This window comes from Mastomys coucha, unplaced genomic scaffold (genome assembly GCF_008632895.1).
Source record: "Mastomys coucha isolate ucsf_1 unplaced genomic scaffold, UCSF_Mcou_1 pScaffold5, whole genome shotgun sequence".
Taxonomy (NCBI): domain Eukaryota; kingdom Metazoa; phylum Chordata; class Mammalia; order Rodentia; family Muridae; genus Mastomys; species Mastomys coucha.
The window spans coordinates 44,249,013-44,269,839 of record NW_022196911.1 but is presented as its reverse complement, the minus strand read 5'-3'; the positions used below and the strand labels follow the sequence as shown (position 1 = coordinate 44,269,839).

The 20,827-nt window shown below is 45.4% G+C and overlaps 1 protein-coding gene across 1 annotated transcript in view; it reads left to right on the top strand.

The window, feature by feature from the left end:
- Btnl9 (butyrophilin like 9) overlaps positions 1–19,071 on the top strand; it is a 19,383-nt gene extending 312 nt beyond the window's left edge. The window contains exons 2-10 of the mRNA XM_031353845.1: positions 3,726–3,852; positions 5,952–6,299; positions 7,933–8,205; positions 11,170–11,298; positions 12,116–12,148; positions 13,581–13,601; positions 13,798–13,824; positions 16,889–16,915; positions 17,842–19,071. Coding sequence (XP_031209705.1) covers positions 3,747–3,852; positions 5,952–6,299; positions 7,933–8,205; positions 11,170–11,298; positions 12,116–12,148; positions 13,581–13,601; positions 13,798–13,824; positions 16,889–16,915; positions 17,842–18,476 — 1,599 coding nt within the window. The 5' untranslated portion in view covers positions 3,726–3,746 and the 3' untranslated portion in view covers positions 18,477–19,071. The remainder of the gene's footprint in view (positions 1–3,725; positions 3,853–5,951; positions 6,300–7,932; positions 8,206–11,169; positions 11,299–12,115; positions 12,149–13,580; positions 13,602–13,797; positions 13,825–16,888; positions 16,916–17,841) is intronic.
- Positions 19,072–20,827: the final 1,756 nt, after the last annotated feature.

Here is a 20,827-nt window from a genome sequence, read left to right as displayed (position 1 = left end):
TTTTGGATGTCTTAAGGGAGATGCCCATTGAGGCTTGCCTCTGAGGAGGCAAGGTTCTGATGCATCCTTGTCCCTTGCAGATGAAAAGGGTTCATTCTTTTGGGACTCCCTTCTTAAAGCGACTCAGCTCTTAAAGGTTATGAGGATGGAGATACTCTTATAGACAAAGTAAAATCACACTGGTGTAAGCTAGTGGGCAGTAGAGGGCACTGGAGTGGGAAAGGAGAAGGAAGTGCGCAGGTCTCATTGGCCCTTTGGAGCTTATGGGGATAGCTGCAAGAAACGTACCAACCGCTGCGCTTTGCAAAACAACAGGGCAAAGCAGCAGAAGTGAGAGGTGGGCTTCAGCACTACCGTGTGCATGAGCTCTTTATCCCTCATATCTTCAGAAAGGAGCATCCCCGGGGATCACAGAGAGAACATGGTCCTCACCTGGATGACTTAGCTAGGTCTGAGGCCTCTTCACCGAGGTCTCCATCTCCCCCCCCCCGCCCCCGCACCACACCCCAATTCAGCACATCTAGCTTTCTCCTTTCTCCAGCCAAACTTCTCTACCTGGATCAGATTCTGGAGCCCGTGGCAACCTTGGCATAAATGATGGAAATTATAAAGTGTTTCTCCTCGGGGGCGGGAGGGGGGACGCTGCAGGAAGGATCGGAGCCCTTTAACTGAAGGAAAGGTGGGAAGGGGACCTCGAGGCAGCAGTGGGGAGTAGTGTGGTGTAGGGCACACCACACAAAGTCACTTTAGGAAACTAAAGTCCCCTTTCCAGGCTTCCAACTACTGGCTATCCAGCAGATACCCCCCGAGTATTGAACAGACACTGAAGTCCCATGACTCCTGTCTGATGACAAAGTCTTGGGGACACTTTGGTTTAGGTTTTCTTTCTTTTTTCATGGGCAGTAAAATTTAAATTCATCAGCTGATCAGTCTTGTGGCTGGCTAGCCTGTGACCTAGTTTCTTCTTTAGTGCAGGTGAGCATGGCACGGCTTGAGGCTGGGTGCTCCCTAACAACATCCTGGTTTTGAGTTATTGATGCAAATGAAATCAGAAGCCTAGACCAGACCACACAGCACAGCTGGGGAGAGGCTGGAGGCGAGAAAACAAGTGCTGTAAACAGCAGCTGAGGAAGAAATCTCCCTCTGCCATCTCTAGCTGGGTGTGCCTCAGCGTACCTACCTATAATTGGGGCTTTTTGGTAAAAGTAGGAGTAATACTCAGGGAATATGTGAGGGTTCGATAAATAAGTGTTTAATTTATGTTTATTGCTGTGGGCATAGACATGAGTTTGTGTGTGTGTGTGTACTCTCTTCTAGTCCCTTCAGGAAGTTTCCAGACTTTCAGTCAAAGGCTATCCCATAGATATCCTGAGTTCTGAGCAGACGCTGAATACCTGTGACTCCTGTCTGCAAAGACGCTGGTGACAAAGCTATTACTACCTTTACCAATAAGCCCAAATTACAAGTTGGGAAACTGAGACACGTGGGACACTTTCACACACAGCTAGAGGTGATGGAGTGAAGTTTCTACCTCAGTGTGTGTGTTCACATATACAACTTATATTTTAACCTTTTTTCCCCATAGCTTCTGTGATGACAATCACATGTGTTTATCACAACAGAGAAATGACTACAGATAGCAATTAAGGAACACACTACCCCATTTACTTGCCCCTTGTGGAAGAACAAACTGTCCTTAGCTAACAAGAGCTACCACTTCACTTACTTGCTCCTTTGGAAAGAACAAACTGACCCTCTAGGCTGATCAGAGCTACCACTTAACACAGTTGACTAAGCCCTCACATTGTAGCTCATCCAAATGGACCACTACATACGCCCCAGTGCTTGCTTTGCAAGGTGCTATCTAGGTGGTGATGTGCCTGATGTGGCTTTGCTCTCTTAGGTCTCTACGCGGTGTCTAGTCCTTAAGACCAAGGCACAAAAGGGAAAGGAAGACAAGGTGAGTGACACAGAGTCAGTGTGGCTTCGGATGCCTTGCTGCCACTTCGCAGAGCTGTCACCAACACTTCTGTCATCAGCCATAATGGACAAGGGGTCTTACTGTCCTTTCAGAGTTTTCATCTCTGCCCAGGACCTCTGGTCTTGTTAGTTACCACACAAATACTAATTTCACTATATTCTGGCCATCGAAACAGACAGGTTGGCTCCAGACAGGAATGAGCCCTCCTCCCTCTAAAGAGTTCATCTGAAACACAATTGGAGTGGCCCCACCTTGCTCCTCTGCCTTATCTTTGCTACCTCTCAGTCTGAGCTCCAAAGCATCAAGATGTGGTACATTCATTACCATTGCTCCCCACACCCCACCTTGTGTCCCTACCAGTCTGGGTCCTTCTAGCCCACAGGTCAACCCGAGAAGCCCTTACCAACCTTCCTACATCTTCTCTGACTGCTTTCCTACTGTACAATCCTACATCTTTGTCTATATATACTGTGCAATCCTACATCTTTGCAGATCATGTGACTAGGGCTCAGCAGAAGCAAAGGCTGTGCGGGGGTCACCAAACAATGGCGAGTATGGTGGAAAAAGACAGAGTAGAAATGTGAGTTGGGTTAGAGAGTAAAAATCCACTGAATGTACCCTCCCCAGAGGAACTGTCATGATGGGATGAACCATTTCTGGAAGGAAGCTGCAAAATGATGTTTTGAAAGTGGAGAGAGGAGAAGGTGGTGACTTTTATTTATAGAGTGTTTCTCTATTTCTGTGCTTGAGACAGAGTCTGTCTAGCTAGCCCAGGCTCTCTTCACACTCATGGTCCCTTTGCTTCAGCCTTCTGCATGCTGGGATTTTAGGTGTGCGCCATCACATACAATCTAAACAGCATTTTGTCAACCCAGAGGAGGCTTAAACTTTTTCCTTCCATTACTCAAGCACAAAGATTGAAGTTCACCCAGCTACAAAATCTGCTGCCTTAAGTCCTAATGCCTAAATAAAGAAGCGATGTGGAGAGGCTGTGCATCCCGAGATGCATTGATCACATTAGACTCATTGGCTGCTAGACTTAGATGCTAACACAGAGCGCAACAGAGACTTAGAGCTAGAAGAGTCTGAATTTTCTGGACCACTGGATGGAGAAGGGATTGCCAGATGACATCCCTCCATCAGCTTGGCCTAAAGATGCAATAAACATGAGAACAGGGACTAGCTAATCTCCGATAAGATCAGAATAGATGAAATTGACCAGAATGTCTCAAAGGTTGGCAGGTAGCCACCATATATACTCTGCTTTAGAAAAAAAAACAGCTCTGTTTTCCTGTTTGATGAACCTGATGTTCCAGGGCAAAGAATGTGTACACCAGTGGTGTGTAGTGGGGAGGAAGGGAGATAAAGCTGCATTTGACATTCTTCCTAGATTTCCCATTCTCTGGGGAGTGCCACTAACCCAGAAGAAGGTGACACTGAGCCCCTCCCCCCAATGTATGGCTCCATTCCTGAATCTAAACAATACTTTGCTTCCTCTGGGACCCTTCAACTCTGTCTGCTCACAGCGCCATGAGTTCCAACAAGCCCAATGGTAACATCATCACCTGATAAAATTAGAAACAGTTCTTACATCCTGTCATGGTTTAAAAGATGCCATGGGCCTGATATGGAACTCCAGAATTAGCTAATAATAATAATAATAACTAAAAGAATAAATATAATCTCAGACCCTCTGGGTGAAGGGTCACTGCCCATGTTCCCCAGCATGTTTATTATTTTCTAGGTGGGCCCTCACCGCTGGCAGATGGCAGCTCTCTCAGTATTTCTGGAGTTTCTGAAACAAATACCTCGCTGCCTCAGAATCTTCTGCACCTGCCTTCTCTTCCTTCAGTTGTGGGAGGTGAACTCAGGTAATGTATTTGATCTGCAGCCATAGTCAGCCCACCCAGGTAGAATTTGAGCACCCAAACTCTGCTCCTATCTCTGCTGGGTGCCCTCTAGGAATGGACCCTCATAATACAGCACCAGACGATACTAATTGCTAAAAATGCAAAAGATTCCCACTCAGGATTTTGGATTTTGTTGTTGTTTGGTTGGTTGGTTTATTTTTCATTTGTTTTTGTAACTTTTGTTGTTTTGCTTTTAAAACAGGTTCTTGCTATGCAGCCTAGAGTAGCCTGGAACTCTCAATCCTCTTACTTCAGCCTCCTCAGTACTGGGACATACACCAACCAGTACCATTGCATAGCAACCAGTACAGTTATGTAGCAACCAGTGCAGTTCTATAGCAACCAGTACAGTTATGTAGCAACCAATACAGTTATATCGCAACTAGTACAGTTATATAGCAACTAGTATAGTTATATAGCACCACTCACTGCTTCTATACCAGTTGTTAAAGCCACACTACTTGATGTTCTTTCATCAGTTTGCCAGACCCTGTTTCCAATATACACTTCCCTGGAGTAAAAGAACACCTTCCCTGGGAAGCTAATAGATGGAGGATAAATGGGGGGGGGGGGGTTGCATAGAGAGAGAGACAGAGACAGAGGGATCTCAGGTGTCCAAGGACAATTGAAGAGACCCTGGAGAGGGAACCTGGGGAAGGTGACTGGATTGGCTGGGATTCATCCAGGAGGTAAAAGGTTGTTGGGTTTTTTTGATTGATTGTTTTTGTTTTTGTTTTTGTTTGTTTGTTGTTTTTTTTTTTTGTCTTTCCCAAAATGAAACAAAGCAAGAGACTTCTATGAGCTACGGGCAAAGTGAAGGATGAGGAAAGAGATGTAGTATGTTTGAGTTTGGGGAAGAAGTGTTAGCTGAGTTTGGAAAGGAGGAAGCTGACTAAGGATAGCAGAGAGACCACCTGGAGGCACCAGAAAAGAAGACCAATGGTCACATGAAAGAGTATGGCAGGTCTCTCTACAGCAGAGTTCAGTAGGCATTTAAATACCAAGATACACAGAAGCTGTACATATGTACTCCATTGATAAATGCTGTGAAAACTGCCGGCCCTGGCTAGCTTATTGTCAGTTTGACACAAGTCAGAGATATCTGAGCAGTGGGAAGCACACTTGGGAAAATGGCTCTTTATGATTGACTTTCATGGGGCAGTGGTGGTGCACTTGGGAGGCAGAGGCAGGTGCATTTCTGAGTTCGAGGCCAGCCTGGTCTACAGAGTGAGTCCCAGGACAGCCAGGGCTACACAAAGAAACCCTGTCTTGAATCACACAACCCCCCCACCCCCCCCAAAAAAAAGATTGACTTGCATGCAAGCCTGAGGCATTTAAAATTAGTGATTGATACAGAAAGGCCCAGCCTATCACATGCTTGTACATCCTGGGCTTAAGAAAGCAGACTGAAGACTCCATGAAGAACAAAGACAGTAGGCTGCACTCCTCCACGGTCTTTGCTTCAGTTCCTGCCTCCAGGGTCTTGCCATGAGTTCCTGCTGTGAATTACCTGTAAGATGAGACCTTTCCTTTTCAGGTTGCTTTTGACCATGATGCTTATCACAGTGATGGAAACTCTGCTGAGACATGGACAAAATAAGGCTTTCCCGTCTCACTGCCCCGAAAGCACCACCACCAGCTAAATGGTTTCTCTCTTTCAAGATCTTTTTCTTGTTGCGCTTACGCAAATCAGCAATTCTATATCAAGGGCATAAATTTTGTTAGTCACAAAACACATTGTGTTTAGCATGCTCCCCTGGCCACACATAGCTAGCTCCTCAAATAGCATTTATGCTTGGTTGATTTCAACCAATAACTGGTCCCTCCCCGTACAGTGCATCTGATTGTAATGTGTGTACACAGATAGGTATTTTAATTGACTTTTTTTGTATCAATTTCTTCTCCAGGAAAGCACACAGATTGTTCTTGGAGAGAGTTTCATCTTTGTCATTTGAATGGTTTGCTGTAGATTTCTGATATACAAAGAAAAGTGATTAAAAAAAAAAAGATTATGTTTGAAGTGGGTTGATCTTGGCCATTGTTTTGGATTGTTGTCCTAGATGAGGTCCGGGTGCTGGGCCCTGAAGAGTCCATTTTGGCCCGCGTCGGGGAAGCGGTAGAGTTCCCATGTCGCTTATCATCATACCAGGACGCAGAGCACATGGAAATCCGCTGGTTTCGGACCCAGGTCTCCAACGTGGTGTACCTGTACCAGGAGCCGCAGGGGCACTCCAGCCTGCAGATGGCGCAGTTCCGAAACAGGACCTTATTTGAAGCTTATGACATTGGGGAGGGCAGCGTGAATCTGCACATCCTTAGCGTGGTTCCCTCTGACGAGGGCCGATATGGGTGCCGCTTTCATTCCCACAACTTCTCTGGTGAAGTCACGTGGGAACTGGAAGTAGCAGGTACGTTCTCAAGCTAGACAGGAGCAGGAGACCGATGAAAGGATAGGATTGGAATTGAAGAGAAAATTTCGGGTTGAAAACAAACAAATGCAATATGTTAAAATGTTGCGTGTGGCATGAAGGGATACCTCAGAGGTCTAGTGCCTGTCCAGCACACACAGGCTGTGGTTTGATTCCCAGTACCAGGGGTTGAGAGTCAGGTGGGAGAAGCTTTTAAAACAATTTAAAAGAAAAGAAAATAACCCCAATAAATCCGTATGCAGCAGTAAAAAGGTTCACAAAAACACTGAATGATTTCAAAACAGATGGGAAGATAATTTTAACTCAAAATAACAAGGTGGATCAAAGTGACATAAAGATATAATAGGCATTTGTGTAAGACCAGTATTTGTAGCATTACATAGAATTTCAAGAACATCGAAGATTCCTAAATAGCAACACAAGAAAATCAGAGTTAGGGTTAGGGTTAGGGTTAGGGTTAGGGTTAGGGTTAGGGTTACGGTTAGGGTTAGGGTTGAGGGTTTAGGGGTTACGGTTTAGGGGTTAGGGGTTAGGGGTTAGGGGTTAGGGGTTAAGGGTTAGGGTTAGGGTTAGGGTTAGGAGCTAATTATGGTCCATCAGCATGGTCCACCTTCTGAAGCTTGTAAAACAAGCTCCTTGTCATCATCTAGAATGCCCATAGCCTGTTATGTCTCAATGAACAGTTGTGCAGCGATTCCTAGAATCCGTTAACAAGAGGGGAAAAAAACAAAGAAATTTGAGGATGAATTTTTTTGTACACAATTAATAGGGGACTATTGTAGGAAGACTTGTAAGAAAGAAATACAGGCTAGAAGCTAATAGAAATGGATTGCATAAGTCGTGAGACATAAGGAATTAAAATGATAGAGAAAGGCCTGGGGCTTTCCTGATATGTATTTTACATATCATTACTATTTAAACAACATTAATCTTTTATTGTTTTTGATTGAAGTAGAATTGCATTCCTTTCTCCCGTTCTTTTCTCCCTTAAACCCTTTCCAGATACCCTCCCTCAAACCCTTCTCCCATGTCACTCACTCTCAAGTTGATAGCCTCTTTTTCATTGAGTACTATTGTTACATACATGCAGAATGGTCAGTCTTGAAATCATATATACTAGCAACAAAAAGGACTCAAGTTGTACGTATATATATTTCTGTACACACACACATATATACATACATATATTATTATTTTGCTAGTTTAACATGTATGGCTGGGGATAGAGTTCAGTGGTAGGATGTTTACTTAGATGAACGAGAGTGGGTTTGACGCCTAGCACATACTTTGACAGTTAAATGACAAATGATAGCTAGATCACAGAGCTAGCTCTATTTGACTGAAAAAGGATTTCATATACTGTAGACATTTGAGATCTAGTGAGAATTAACAGAGGATAATCTACTGGAGTTCTGGGTGAGACGTTTCTTCATTGTAGTGGGATCATTTATGGCACAATATAACTAAATGCACATAGCCCCTCCCCCCTGAAGCTCACATATGTGATAAGAGCAGTCATAATTCCTGACTTTTTATGATGATCTCAGACAGTGAACAGTGGCAGGAACTTTATGCATGGTGAGCCTGATCTTTCTCACTCCTGCTTTCTCAGGCTCAGGCTCAGACCCACACATCTCCCTCGAGGGCTTCAATGGAGAAGGCATTCAGCTGCGATGCAGTTCCAGTGGCTGGTACCCCAAGCCGAAGGTTCAATGGAGAGGCCACCAGGGTCAGTGCCTTTCTCCAGAGTCTGAAGCCATCACCCAGAATGCCCAGGGCCTGTTCAGTCTGGAGACATCCGTGATTGTCCGAGGAGGCAATGTGTCTTGTCTAATCCAGAACCCCTTGTTGCCCCAGAAGAAAGAGTTTGTGGTCCAGATTGCAGGTCAGTAGGCACTGGTCCACACTTGCCTTTTTAATCATCAAAAGCTCCGTGTTGATTGGCCTAGAAGTCATCTATACAATAATGCATGGCTTAGGGGAGGTGGTGTAGCTTCTTGGTTTGATGTCTATCTCTTAAGTGAGACCCCGGAAGAGGATCCAGGGCTCTTAGCCACTGAGCAATCTCCACCTTAGTTTACTGTACTTTCTAAAGGTTAAAAATATTTTTTAAAGTAAACAACCCATAGCTGATAGGTAAATGTTTGATAGAAACATATATCTTAGTTATATACAGGTAGACAGACACTCAAAATGAAATTAAGTAGGAGATTAGAAGGAAAAGTAAGTACTACTGTTTTCAAAGTAAAGTTCAAAACAAGAGTCTCAAATGCATTTACTCTGATTTGTAGTTTTGTTGGGGGAAATTTCCCCTTTTTCTTCAAAGAAATATTACCTGGAGCTCATTAAACAAAGGCTTGACAAATAAAATAAATAAATAAGTAAAGTAAACAACCCTCTGCAATAAAGCATTACCTCTGAATAATTAGATCACACAGACACAAAATTACTAAGCTGACACATGCTTCTGCAGAGTTATGCTCTGGCTTTGTCTTCATCCCTTCATCCTGGCCACTCTGGGAGCTGCCCTGGACTACAGACAGCACCAAACTGCACCCAACCTTTAGGGCTTGTCTTAGGGTTTTATTGCTGTGAGGAGACCAGGAGCAAGGCAACTCTTATAAAGTAAAACTTTTAATTAGGTCAGGCTTATAGTTCCAGAGGTTTAGTCCATATCATCATGACGGGAAGCATGGTAGAACCCAGGTTTTGAAAAGGTACCTGGGAGTTCTACATCTGGATAGTCAGGCAGTGGGGAGAGAAAGAGCGGGAGATACTGAGATTGGCTTGAGCTTCTGAAACCTCGAAGCCACTCTCAGTGACATATTTCCTTCAAAAAGTCACACCTCAATAATGCCACTTCTTATGAACCTATGTGGGCCATTTTCCTTGTTTTAATTGCTTTTTTTTATTTATTCTTCTCTCATATATTACAACCCAACTGTACTTTCCACCTCTCCTCTACTCCCATACCCCGCTCCTTCCATCTCGTCATCCACTCCTTCTCTGTTTCCCTTCAGAAAAGGGCAGGTTATTGATGGATATCGTCCAAACATAGCATATCAAGTTGCAATAAGACTAAGCACCTCCCTTCAATTTAAGGGTGGATGAGTCAACCCAGTAGAAAGAAAAGGGTCCCAAAAGCAGGCAAAAGAGTCAGAGACAGCTTCTACCCCCACTGTTAGGAATCACACAAGAAGACCAAGCTGCACAACCATAACATATTACAGAGAACCTAGGCCAGTCCCATGCAGGCTCCCTGGTTGGCAGTCAAGTCTCTGGGAGTTTCTACGAGCCCAGGTTAGTTGATTCCGTAGGTTTTCTTGTGGTGCCCTTGATCTCTGTGGTTCCTACAACCTTCCTTCCCCTCTTTCAGAGCATTTCCCGAGTTCCACCTATGTCTGGCTGTGGCTCTCTGAATCAGTTTCCACCAGTTGCTGGTGGAGCCTCTCTGATGATGATTATGCCAGGCTCCAGTCTATGAGTATCATTAGGAATCATTTCATGCACTTTTTTTTTCTTTGTTGGTCATGTTTGCTTCTATCCTGGGTCTCTAGGCTATCCAGCCTCTGGTTTTTTGGCTCTCCAGAGAGTGTTTAGGCATGGGCTCCCTCTCGTGGCATGAGTCTCAAGCTGGACCAGTCATTGGTCGGCCACTCCACCAATTTCTGCACCACATTTACCACAGCACATCTTGTAGGCAAGACAAATTGTAGGTCAAAGGTTTTGAGGTTGGGTTGGTGTCCTGGAACCATTTTCATTTAAGCTAACACAGGGCTTGCTCGGGTTGCTACTGTGGCTAAGCAGCTATTGGCTTTGTTGGGAATTCTTCCAGCGGTGTGAGAACTGAGGCAAATGCCAGGAAGTAAGTGACAACCTGTAGATTCCCCAGCCAGGTTAAAAACAGTTTGGATGCTGGACTCCTTCAAGTGTAGGATCAGAGCTGGAAAAGTGGGATTGTGGCACCCCCAGTTATAAGTGGTAGAGAGGTGAAGGGCATACCAGTGCTGTGGCATCAGAACCCACTGGGAGAAACCAGAGACTTATTTATTTCAAATTCAGAGTAAATGAATTTATTCTTACTGCTCACAGAAGGACTGCAGCCTTAGAGCCAAAGAGCATGCTGTGTGGGAGGGGGATTAAGGTGGAGTTTTTTTTAAAAGCCGTCAGAAAGGTGTGTGTTACAGCTATCCATGGAATCCACAGCTGGGCAGGAAAATCGGTTTACTTCCCTCAGTTGTTTCTGACTTTTCCTCTATATAACAATAAAAAGGCCATTGCATCCCTTTCCCACAGTGATAAGCAGGCTGTACAGAAGCAACGGCAGCTATTAATACCCCAGAGCCCATTTTCCTATTCTCATCTCACCTGCAGACCACTAGCATCCCCCAGGCATTGCACAGCAAAAGGTCAACGTCACTTAATATGAACCCCTGGCTTCATATTAAGTTTCTTTAGTCGTCACAGGGAACCTGTATAAATTATTACTCAGGTCTGAGCACGCTAATAACTGGGATAGAGCAGTTCATTTGGGGACAGGCAAAAACACAGTGCCATCAGGCTGGCTGTCGCATCCTTGAACCAGGACCCATCCTTTATCTTCAATTCACAGCCTTCCCTTCCCCCACAGTAGTGAATTCTGCCATTGCACCTGATCCTACCTGGAGTGAAGGCTGCTCAGCTGCATTCACGTTCCGTTCATACCTGGTTAGAGAGGCTCCCACTGACGGTGTAACTGGCTACCCTAAGATCACTCAAGACATCATGATGTGGGGTCCAAGACATTCTTGCTTCAGTGGCTAGTAGAGCCTAAGTCGAGACAACTAACACCTTGTGGCACGTTTTCCAGATGTGTTCCTTCCCAGAACGTCCCCCTGGAAGAAAGCATTTGTGGGAATCCTAGTGGTCCTGCCGCTCAGTCTGATTGTGCTCACCCTGCTGGCGCTGCGGTATTTTTACAAGCAGCGGAGCTTCCAAGGTATGAGTCAGGCCCTGGAGCCGGTTTTGCTCCATAATGATACAGTCTAGGTAGGGGTCTGACGGGGTGGGGGTGGGGGGCTCGTTTTCCCTCACCAGTTAAAGAACTATGTGAGGCGGGGGCGGGACTTGAAACAGAAGAGGAAGCAGCAGGGAAACCTCAAGTACCACAGACAGAATCAACTGTTGAAATGGGCCGGGCAGTGGGTCTTTTGTTGTTGTTGTTGTTGTTGTTTTGTTTTGTTTTTAATTGGGATAAGGAAGCACCACATGCAACAGATACACAGAGAAAAAGACCCTTGGGAAGCTAAGGGTGGGCAGAGGGGGCACTCGAAAAGCTCCCACACCCCCCAAAAAATCCTGTCTCTTCCTGAGGAGGACGGGGCTTTTAAATCCTCTGAAGAATCTTCCTCCCCTACTCTATGGCGGCTTGGTTTGAGGACAGATGGGACGGTTGATTGGTCCACCAAGGCTATGTAAGGTGTCCTGATCAGGCCTTGAACTTGTAGAGCCAGTCCTGGTGGCAGACAAAAGCTGCCAGGCTCTTTTGTCTCAAGGCAGGAGGTTGAGAAAGAAGCTGGCCATCTTGGCACCTTTGTATTACCTACCTAAGGTCCCTCTCCCTGTCTGCCCACCAGGGAGTCTAACATCCAGTCTTTCAATAGGAAAACATGGGAGAGGGGAGCCAGGGAGAGGAGAAGTGCGGAGGTGTGGAGGGACACGGGGATGGGCAAAAGGCAACCCAGTCTGGAAGGAGAGCTTGAAAAGAGCAAGAGCAAGTTCCCTACTCAGCTCTTCCCGTTCCTTCTTCCTTTCAGAAAACCGGGTGAAGCAGGGAGAGAAGGTCCGAGGTAAGTCAGAGGTGGTGCCCTCTATCCCCACATCCGGAGCAGGGCCTAGGTTTCCAAGGCAAGACCTCAGTATTGGAGGGGGCATCTAGGCCTAGCAGAGCAGAGAGAGGGAAGGAGTGGGTTGGCTAAGCTGTCTGTGTCCAGGCACCCAGGCTGGCTCCCAGATGCACATGGCTGAATCTGCCCACCTTAGGGGAATGAGGTCCCTGTGTTCATAATCCGTCCTGTCTGGTCTTTCACCAGTCTGAGAGCATCCTCTATTCCTTTTGTCTCCAGAAAAAACAAAACAAAACAAAAAAAACAAAGAAACTAATCACATGGTTGAGTAAGTTTTGGGTTCCTCACCACAGGGCAGTCTATAGGACAAGTATGCTTATGCTGCCACCCCTGGAGCAGAAAAGGACAGTGTTAAGTGACTGGGCTCCTTTGAGGGAGAGAAGGATGGCACCCATCTGGTTCTCCACCCATCTTTGACTGCCTCTCCTCCCTCAGTCAGACTGAGATATGCTGCCGGTGGGTCCCAGCCTCAGGGTTCATTCAACAGGAGAAGCTCTGAACACACTCCACTGGAGGGTTTACTTCCCCAACTCATCTTCCCAGAATCCACCTTTCTCTTTTAACCCAAATGCCACTGTGAGGAATGACCCTTGAACTTAGACTAAAATGGGAACATTCTGGTAAATTACTTTTCCTCTCATTGGAACACACCAGCTTAAAACCATCGAGGGGTGTGGTGTAGCAGAGAGATGTACAGAGGGAGGTGAGGAACCCAAGCTCCTTGGGTCTCACTGCCTACCCAATCCTACAAAAACAAAAACATAAAAGAAGCAAACAAACAAAAACAAACAAAAAACCCTACCAAAACAACAAACAAACAAACAAACAAAACAAAACAAAACATTGTAATGAATCATCAAGATCCCAGCCTGAATTAGTATACTGATTGTTTTTAAAGAGTATACAAGATGCAAAGACCAGAGGACCATATTCTAGAGAGAGAGTCAGATCCTTTACAGCTAGCCAAGGAAAAGTAATTACAATGTCCTTCTTATCTTTAAATGAAGTATGCAGCAAGTGACCCCAAGAGACATAGGCTGTGCTCTGCTCCTGAGCTTATTCATGTGCCCCACCCCCCACCATCATACAAACCCCAGGAACATCTTTTGTTTTTAGAAAGAATAAACTCCTCTCCACCCAATTGGAGCCAAGGGAAGAAACCCTTTAGAACCAAGCCTGTTGTTCCTCCCCAGACCCAGTGCCTGTTGATTTCTTCCTCTGAAATAAAGATAGGATAAAGGCTCTGGAGTGTTGGGGATGAGCCTCCTACAGGGCAATGTGGCATCAAAGGTAGAGTTGCAGAGAGAAGTGACCTGAGATGAAGGAATGAATGTGTTTACATCAGAAGGTTGACACCTCTCTCTTTTGCTTGCAGAGAAACTTCAGACAGAGCTTGGTAAGTGTTCCCCACCCCAGAGGCATCCCTTTCTGTCCCCTATTGTACCTGGCTATTTATGTATCCTTTCTTCTCCCAATGAAGTATGACACCCGGGATGGCTGCATGGGTGTCTAGGAAAGGGGGAATTGGGCCACTAGAGAAAAAAAATGTGGTGTTCTGACTTTCTAATCCATCTTTTCCTTTGCTGCTTCAGACTGGAGAAGATCCGAGGGCCAGGCTGGTAAGTGAAGCCCCTTCTCTCCTATTATTTCTCACTAGGCTCCCTGACTTCCATGATGGAATCATACCTTTCTAAACCCACTGAAAATGTCCTAAGTTGGAAATGCATTTGATATGTCTACCAAACATCACAGGGGAGCAGCCCAGGGCTGGGGTTTTGGACGGGGTACCTTCTGATCATGTGGCTGTCTCAGCCTATGACTCACTGTGGCTTCCCTGGCATCTCCACAGAGTTAACACACCATCTCTCGCCAGCCTGATCATTGATCAAGACTCCAAGCCTGGTTTCTCACGAATCCTAAGGCTTCCACACCATTGTTAAGTAACACAGGCGAGCAAGCAAACAAACCAAAAATGTAGGTCAAGCTATCACTAGCCAGTTACTCTCTACTTGGCAACATCACACTCTTGTCTGGTGCTTTCCGTTTCTCTCCTGTACCTCCCACGTTGTATGCATATTGTACTTGGTAGAGGTCAGGTCCACGTTTTACTTGTATATTTATACTTATTGTCCCAAGGTTACATTTGGAAGAACATTGTTTCTAATCCTGGCTACTAAATGGAAAAAAAACAAAAAACAAATAAAAAGGAAATGACATGAATGGTCCTAGGAATGGTGTAGGAGGAAGTTTATTGTAGCTAAAAGGGAGAGTCCAGAGTGGACACGTCCTTGAGCTATGTGAGGAGAGTTGGGGAAAGGAAAGCAGAGAGGAGGGAGGTGAACCAACTGTAGCAGCCAGGAAGACAAAAAGAGAACTGGGTACCAAAATGGCTGGATTTTATACAAGGAAGGACAGCTGGGGAAGGACAGCCCAGCCTTTCTCTGTTGGCTGGAGAAGTTTAGGGTAGGGGGCCAGATATGCCAGCCATACCCTGTAACAGGTAGGGACTGAGGGATGCTGGGAGAACCTGGTGGCCAGGTCTGTTTTGATATGTTATATAAGCACCTCAGCTGTTTGTGGCTGGTTTGAAACCTAAGAGTTACACACCACAGTCACCTGAATTTCTGATGTTCACCCTCACACTTCCTGTGGATCTGGAGTCGACACGCTACCATATAATTAAATGCTTCTCTTCATACCTGAATGAGACTGAAGACATGGCCGCTCTCCAGAGGGAGTGCTGGATTTTGCCTAAATGCTAGACTAAGGAAAAAGTAATTTCTCGGAACCTGACAATGTAATAAGGGCCTATATTCCCTCCATAAGGCCAACAGTCTGATGTATATTTTATTTTGTATATATTCTTATAAACTTGGGTTTCTACTTTGCGTCATAGGGTTTTTTTTTTTTGGTTTGTTTTTGTTTTTGTAAACATCATTCATAACCTCATGCTGTCTGTCCCTTGCTTCATACGTGTATTACTGTTTAAATATCCATCTCATGTATGTTAGGTCTGCTTCTTCTTGCTGATTCTCACTGCACGCCACTGCAAACCACACTGAATAAGCCCAAAGTGTGTTGTCCTATCACCTTGTTTCTCTAGGAAGTGTAACCAGGAAGGGAGATTAGGATGCTGACCAGACAAAGATTTCCCAGATAGGCGTCTTCCTTCCTGCCATCCACATGGTGAGGCTCTGTACACCTGCATCCTGTGTGAGCTAGCTCTCTAAATTTGCCGGCCCACAGGGATAAACACTTTCTCGTTCTTTTATCAGTGGGTCCTCTCTGGATGCTAAGGTTTTGAGGATTCCTATATGATGTGTGGTACACACCCACACCCACATGCATATTATTGATATTAAACAACATGGATTCCTTTTGCTACCGTGTCATTCACTGTTAGCCTTGTTCATGTTCCCTTTATCAAGGAGAGATTATTACTTTACTTTTGATCAAGTTTAATTCATCGAAACTTGTACCTTATGGCTTATGTTCCTGAAATTTTGTTAAACAACTTTGCTAAGGATCCCACGATGATAATCGTCTTACAATTTCTTTTATTAATGTATAGTGTATTTCTTACCTTCTAGTAGTGTCACATAACACCTGATACAGTAAACTTGCAGTGAGCAAAGGTTTATTTGGGATCACAGTTTCAAGGGTGATGGATCCATGGTCACTCGGGCTGTGGCAAGGCAGTGCGTTGCAGCAGCAAGCAAGGAGTGTGAGGTAGAGGAAGCTGCTTGCCAGAGGACTTTCATTTTGGCCGTCCCTTTTAAAGATTCCATATATAGGGCAGGGCTGAGGACAAAGCCTTTAACTCAGGGCCATTGGGCAATGTTTCATATCCAAACTGCAAAATGACATGTTTAATGTGTAGGATATTAATCCTACAGAATTCCTCATACTCCGGGTGTGAGGTAAGAATGAGTCTGCTGACTTGTCTGTGGGCACTGAATGGATCTTCTCAATGCCATTTAGTGCACCAAGCATAATTTCCCCATCGAGGTAAGGTTTCCACTTCAGTGTATGTTCGGTCCAATTGAGCTTGTCCAAGGACTCACCTCCCCTGCTCATTATCACTATTATGGCCTTGACAGCATCCAGGAGTTCAAGTGTTCCTTCCCCATATCTACTTCCTTTTTAAAGCTAACAAACCTTTAAAAAAAAACCTCAAATTGATTTAGATGAATGATTTTAAATTCATAAGCAAACCAACACTGAATCAGCATTTGGTAGAACTATTCCATGTAACAGCTATGCATCTTTAAAGTTCCATTGGCTGTTCTGATTGAGTCCCCCCAGTGCTCTGGAAAAAAAAACAATGTCTTATATTGTTTTGGATCAACTCTTTTCAGAGGGAAGACTGGGCATCTTGAAGACATCTTAGGACAGAGTTCAGATCAGCAGGGCCTCCAGGACTGAGCTTGGGCAGTCAGATAGGTTTCATTTCCACTCTTTAGGATACCAAGTTTCCTTGGCCCTGTGTTGCATCTTCCCAATGTAATTTGAGGCTGCACAGTTCTTTGGTAGAACCTCGCACTGCTTAGACCTTTGCCCAGTCCCATACAGAGGAAGAGATGAGGTCTTTTAATTTGTGGGATGCTCTCAAGCAAGAAAAGCTATCCTATGGGTCCCAAAGTTGCTGAGCCCTCTGAGTCCCTTCTCTCTCTTTGGTTTCAGAATGGAGAGCAGCCCAGCAATATGCAGGTGAGAATCTGAAGCTTCCAAATGTGACTGGCGACAGGTTGGGTTGGCTCTTGCACAGAATAGATGCAGAGTGACCTGACTTTAGAGGAAGGGTTTTTCCAGGAGCCAAGTCCATATCCTGGAAATGAACACGTTATACATACGACATGCTGCATACATTCACATGTGCATATATGTTCCATAACAGGAAGGCTTCTTCTGGGATCTTTTGCAGGAAAAAAAAAAAGGCAGACTTTGAAAGGAATCTCTCTGATCATTTCAGAGAAGGGCCCCTCAGGCAGGCATGATGATACACACATGAAATCCCAGCGCTTGGGGGTCTGAGATCAAGATTGTGATCATCTTGATCATAAGTCAAGATCAACCTGGGCTATACAGACCTTGTCTCAAGAAATGGGTGGGTGGGTGCCCTCCAGTTTCTCAGCCATCAAGTGGGTGTGTTTGGGGACATGGATGTTGGAGTGTAGGTCCCTGGATAATCTCAGAGGTTCCCTGTAATTTTAAGAAGTCCTAAATTTGCTGTAAAGCAGAGGCACAGCATTGATGTTCAGACTGGGCGATAGGACCAGAGGACACAGAACAGCCAGCAAATATCTGTCTCCTCGTTGCTCAAGGCTTGGCTCCATCCTCGAGAATCTACTCATGCACCTACCTCATTTGGAACCTAAGCATGGGTTTCAGGAAAGGAGTTGGCTTCAGCAGTAATCTGCGTGATGCTCTGGGAAGAGGGGTAGTTGACAGAGTTGGTGGGTGGGAAGGGGTGTGATTCCAATAGTTGCTCCAACTGGAGAAACTAGAAGTTTTCTGAGGAGCAGAGGAGAGGCCAAATGAGAGTAGAGAAGAGGAGAGAGCAGGGGAGTGGGGGGGAAAGAAGGGGAGGTTTCTGAACCTTCCTCACCAGGTACTAACCTTAAGCATCTGCTCAGTGGACGTGACCTTAGATCCCGCCACAGCGCACCCTAGCCTGGAGGTCTCCAACAACCGCAAGAGTGTGTCCTCCCGCCTGGGGGTGCCCAGTACTGCAGCCGGCGACCCGCAGCGGTTCTCGGAGCAGACGTGCGTGCTGAGCCGGGAGCGCTTCTCCAGCGGCCGCCACTACTGGGAGGTGCACGTGGGCCGGCGCAGCCGCTGGTTCCTGGGCGCCTGTCTGGAGTCGGTGGAGCGCTCCGGGCCCGCGCGCCTGAGCCCGGCGGCGGGCTACTGGGTGATGGGGCTGTGGAACCGCTGCGAGTACTTCGTGCTGGACCCGCATCGCGTGGCACTGGCGCTACGCGTACCTCCCCGGAGGGTAGGCATCCTGCTGGACTACGAGGCGGGGAAGTTGTCCTTCTTCAACGTGTCCGATGGCTCGCACATCTTCAGCTTCACCGACACTTTCTCAGGGGCGCTCTGCGCCTACTTCAGGCCCCGAGCCCACGATGGCAGCGAACACTCAGATCCCATGACCATCTGCTCTTTGCCGGTTAGAGGGCCACAGGTCCTCGAAGAGAACGACAACGACAACTGGCTACAGCCCTATGAGCCTTTGGACCCTGCCTGGGCTGGTAATGAGGCACTGTGATGACCTCAAGGCCAGGTCCAAGCATTGTCCTGAACTCCTGGACAGGACAGCGCTTTGCTCTCCTGCAGCCAAAGCATGCAGAGTCAGAAGACTCTTTGTGTATCCTGCAAAAGTCGAGAAGTAATGATATTTCATAAGCAAGGAGTTCACCTTTGGCTCAGATCCGAATACAACTTGTAGCGACTTCCTTGATCAATTTGTACATGGAAATTCAATAATGGCAGTGATGTGGCTGGGGTGGGGTCAGTGGTAGAGGGCTTGCCTAACTTGAGGGATAGCACACATCTTCAAGTTCACCAACACTTTCTCCAGGGAAGGGCATTAGATCCCCAGCCCAGGAGGAGCAGGATAAGGATGGCAAAAATGCACTAATAACCGGAAGATAAACATACAAGTAACATTGAACAGACTGAGCAGGCTATATTTAGCAAAATATACATATATACATATACTCACATAATAACATTAATTTTAAAAGGCCATGAATTTGAAAGAGACCTAGAAGTGATGCATAGGAGGATTTGGGGGGAGGAAAGGGAAGGGAGAAAAGAATGTAATTTCATTATAATCTCATAAAATTAAAAAATAAAATAATGCAGTATTAGGCAATAACTAAAACACAAAATGCATAAGTCCATGCTAGCACTTCATTTTTTTCTTTTTCTTTTTAAAGGGAAGCTTTAAAAAAAATAATCGAATGAAACCTATCTAAAAGAAAATGGGAAGAGTGGAATGGAAAAGCTATTACCTCAAGGAAATAATTGGTATAGACAAATAAACAAACAAAAACAATAGCTGGTAAGCCCCAGGCAGTCTATTGAAAAGCCAGATAACTCCACAGTCTTTAGCAGCAATCTTTACATACTTCTTAAAATAGTAGAAATAGAAACACGCCTGAGGAAAACAAAAACGTGTGTGAAATAATTCCTAATGATATCTGTTTTAGACTGGAGCCTAGCATAATCATCATTCGAGAGGCTTCACCCAGCAGTTGACAGGAGCAGATGCAGAGGCCCACAGCTAAACTTTAGGGGAATCCCAGGAAATCCCCTGGAAGATGAGGAGGAAGGTTCGTAGAAGCCACAGGGGTCAAGGACAAGGACACTGTAAGAACACAGCCCGCAGAATCAACCAAGCGGGGCTCATAGGGGTTCGCAGACACTGAAGAGAGGATCAGGAAGACTACGGGATCTGACCTAGGCCCTCTGCCTGTATTTATGGTTGTGTAGCTTGGTGTTCTTGTGAGGCTCCTAACGGTGGGAGCAGCGGCTGTCTCTGGTCCTTTTGGCCCAATTTGGAACCCTTTTCCTCCTACTGGATTGCCTCGCCTAGTCCTGACATGAAGGGATTTGCCTAGTCTTATGGCATCTTATTTTGCCATGTTTGTTTGATATCCTTGGGAGGCCTGCTCTTTTTGGAAATGAAGGAGGAGTGGATCTGGAGGAGAGGGGAGGTGAGTGGGGACTGGAAGGAGAGGAGAGAGGAAACTGCAGTCAGGATGTAATATATGAGAGAAGAATAAACAACAAAAAACAAATACTTTTTTTTTTTTTTTTAAGTAGGGGAAAGGACTTCAGACTCTTTCTGGCTTCAGGCTCTTTCCTCAGCTCTCTAGCATCCTTATGTTCTTGAGAGTGCTGGTTCCTTTCTTAAGAGGCTGTCTCTGATTTCTACTCCATGCCTAACTTAAAAGTCATGGTGTTTTCTCCATCTCTTCCTTGTGCATGCCAGAGGTTTCATCTCATCTGTACCAGTTTGCTGTAAACTCTGATAAAATTGTCCTTGAGCTTCCTTTAGAAAAAAAAAAAGGAGAAGGAAAAGCGGGAGAGTACTATTGTGATGATAATCTGCAAGATGAGCCACCTGATGACATTTACATTTTCAAAATATTAGGTCAAAAAAAATGAATAAGAGCCCCAAAATAAGAAAATACTTATGTGAGTGTTGATTTCTAGTTAGTGCCGTAGTGATACAGGGAAATATTGTTCTTCACAAATAAGTGTTGAGAGCTTGAGGTAAATAAACACAGTGACTAATTCACTCTCAGGCACTCCCCCAAGCCCCAGAAAGCAAAGGTGACTCATCTGCAGGGGCTCAGTAAACCTTGAGTTAGGCTTTAAGTGTGCCAGATTCAAAGAACTGAAGTAGAATTTTCTGGTTTCTTTGGAGATTCAGTTGCGTCATGTGTTGCTTTTCTGGAAACTGTCTTACGAGAGGATGTTTTTGCTGAAGCAGACATATGGAAGATGTTTTGCTGAGAATAGACATGCAGTATTTTTCTGGAAGCTGCCTGGAAAAGGGGCATGTGATATTTTGGTAGAGCAGACGCTTGGGTGGACACATGATGTTTG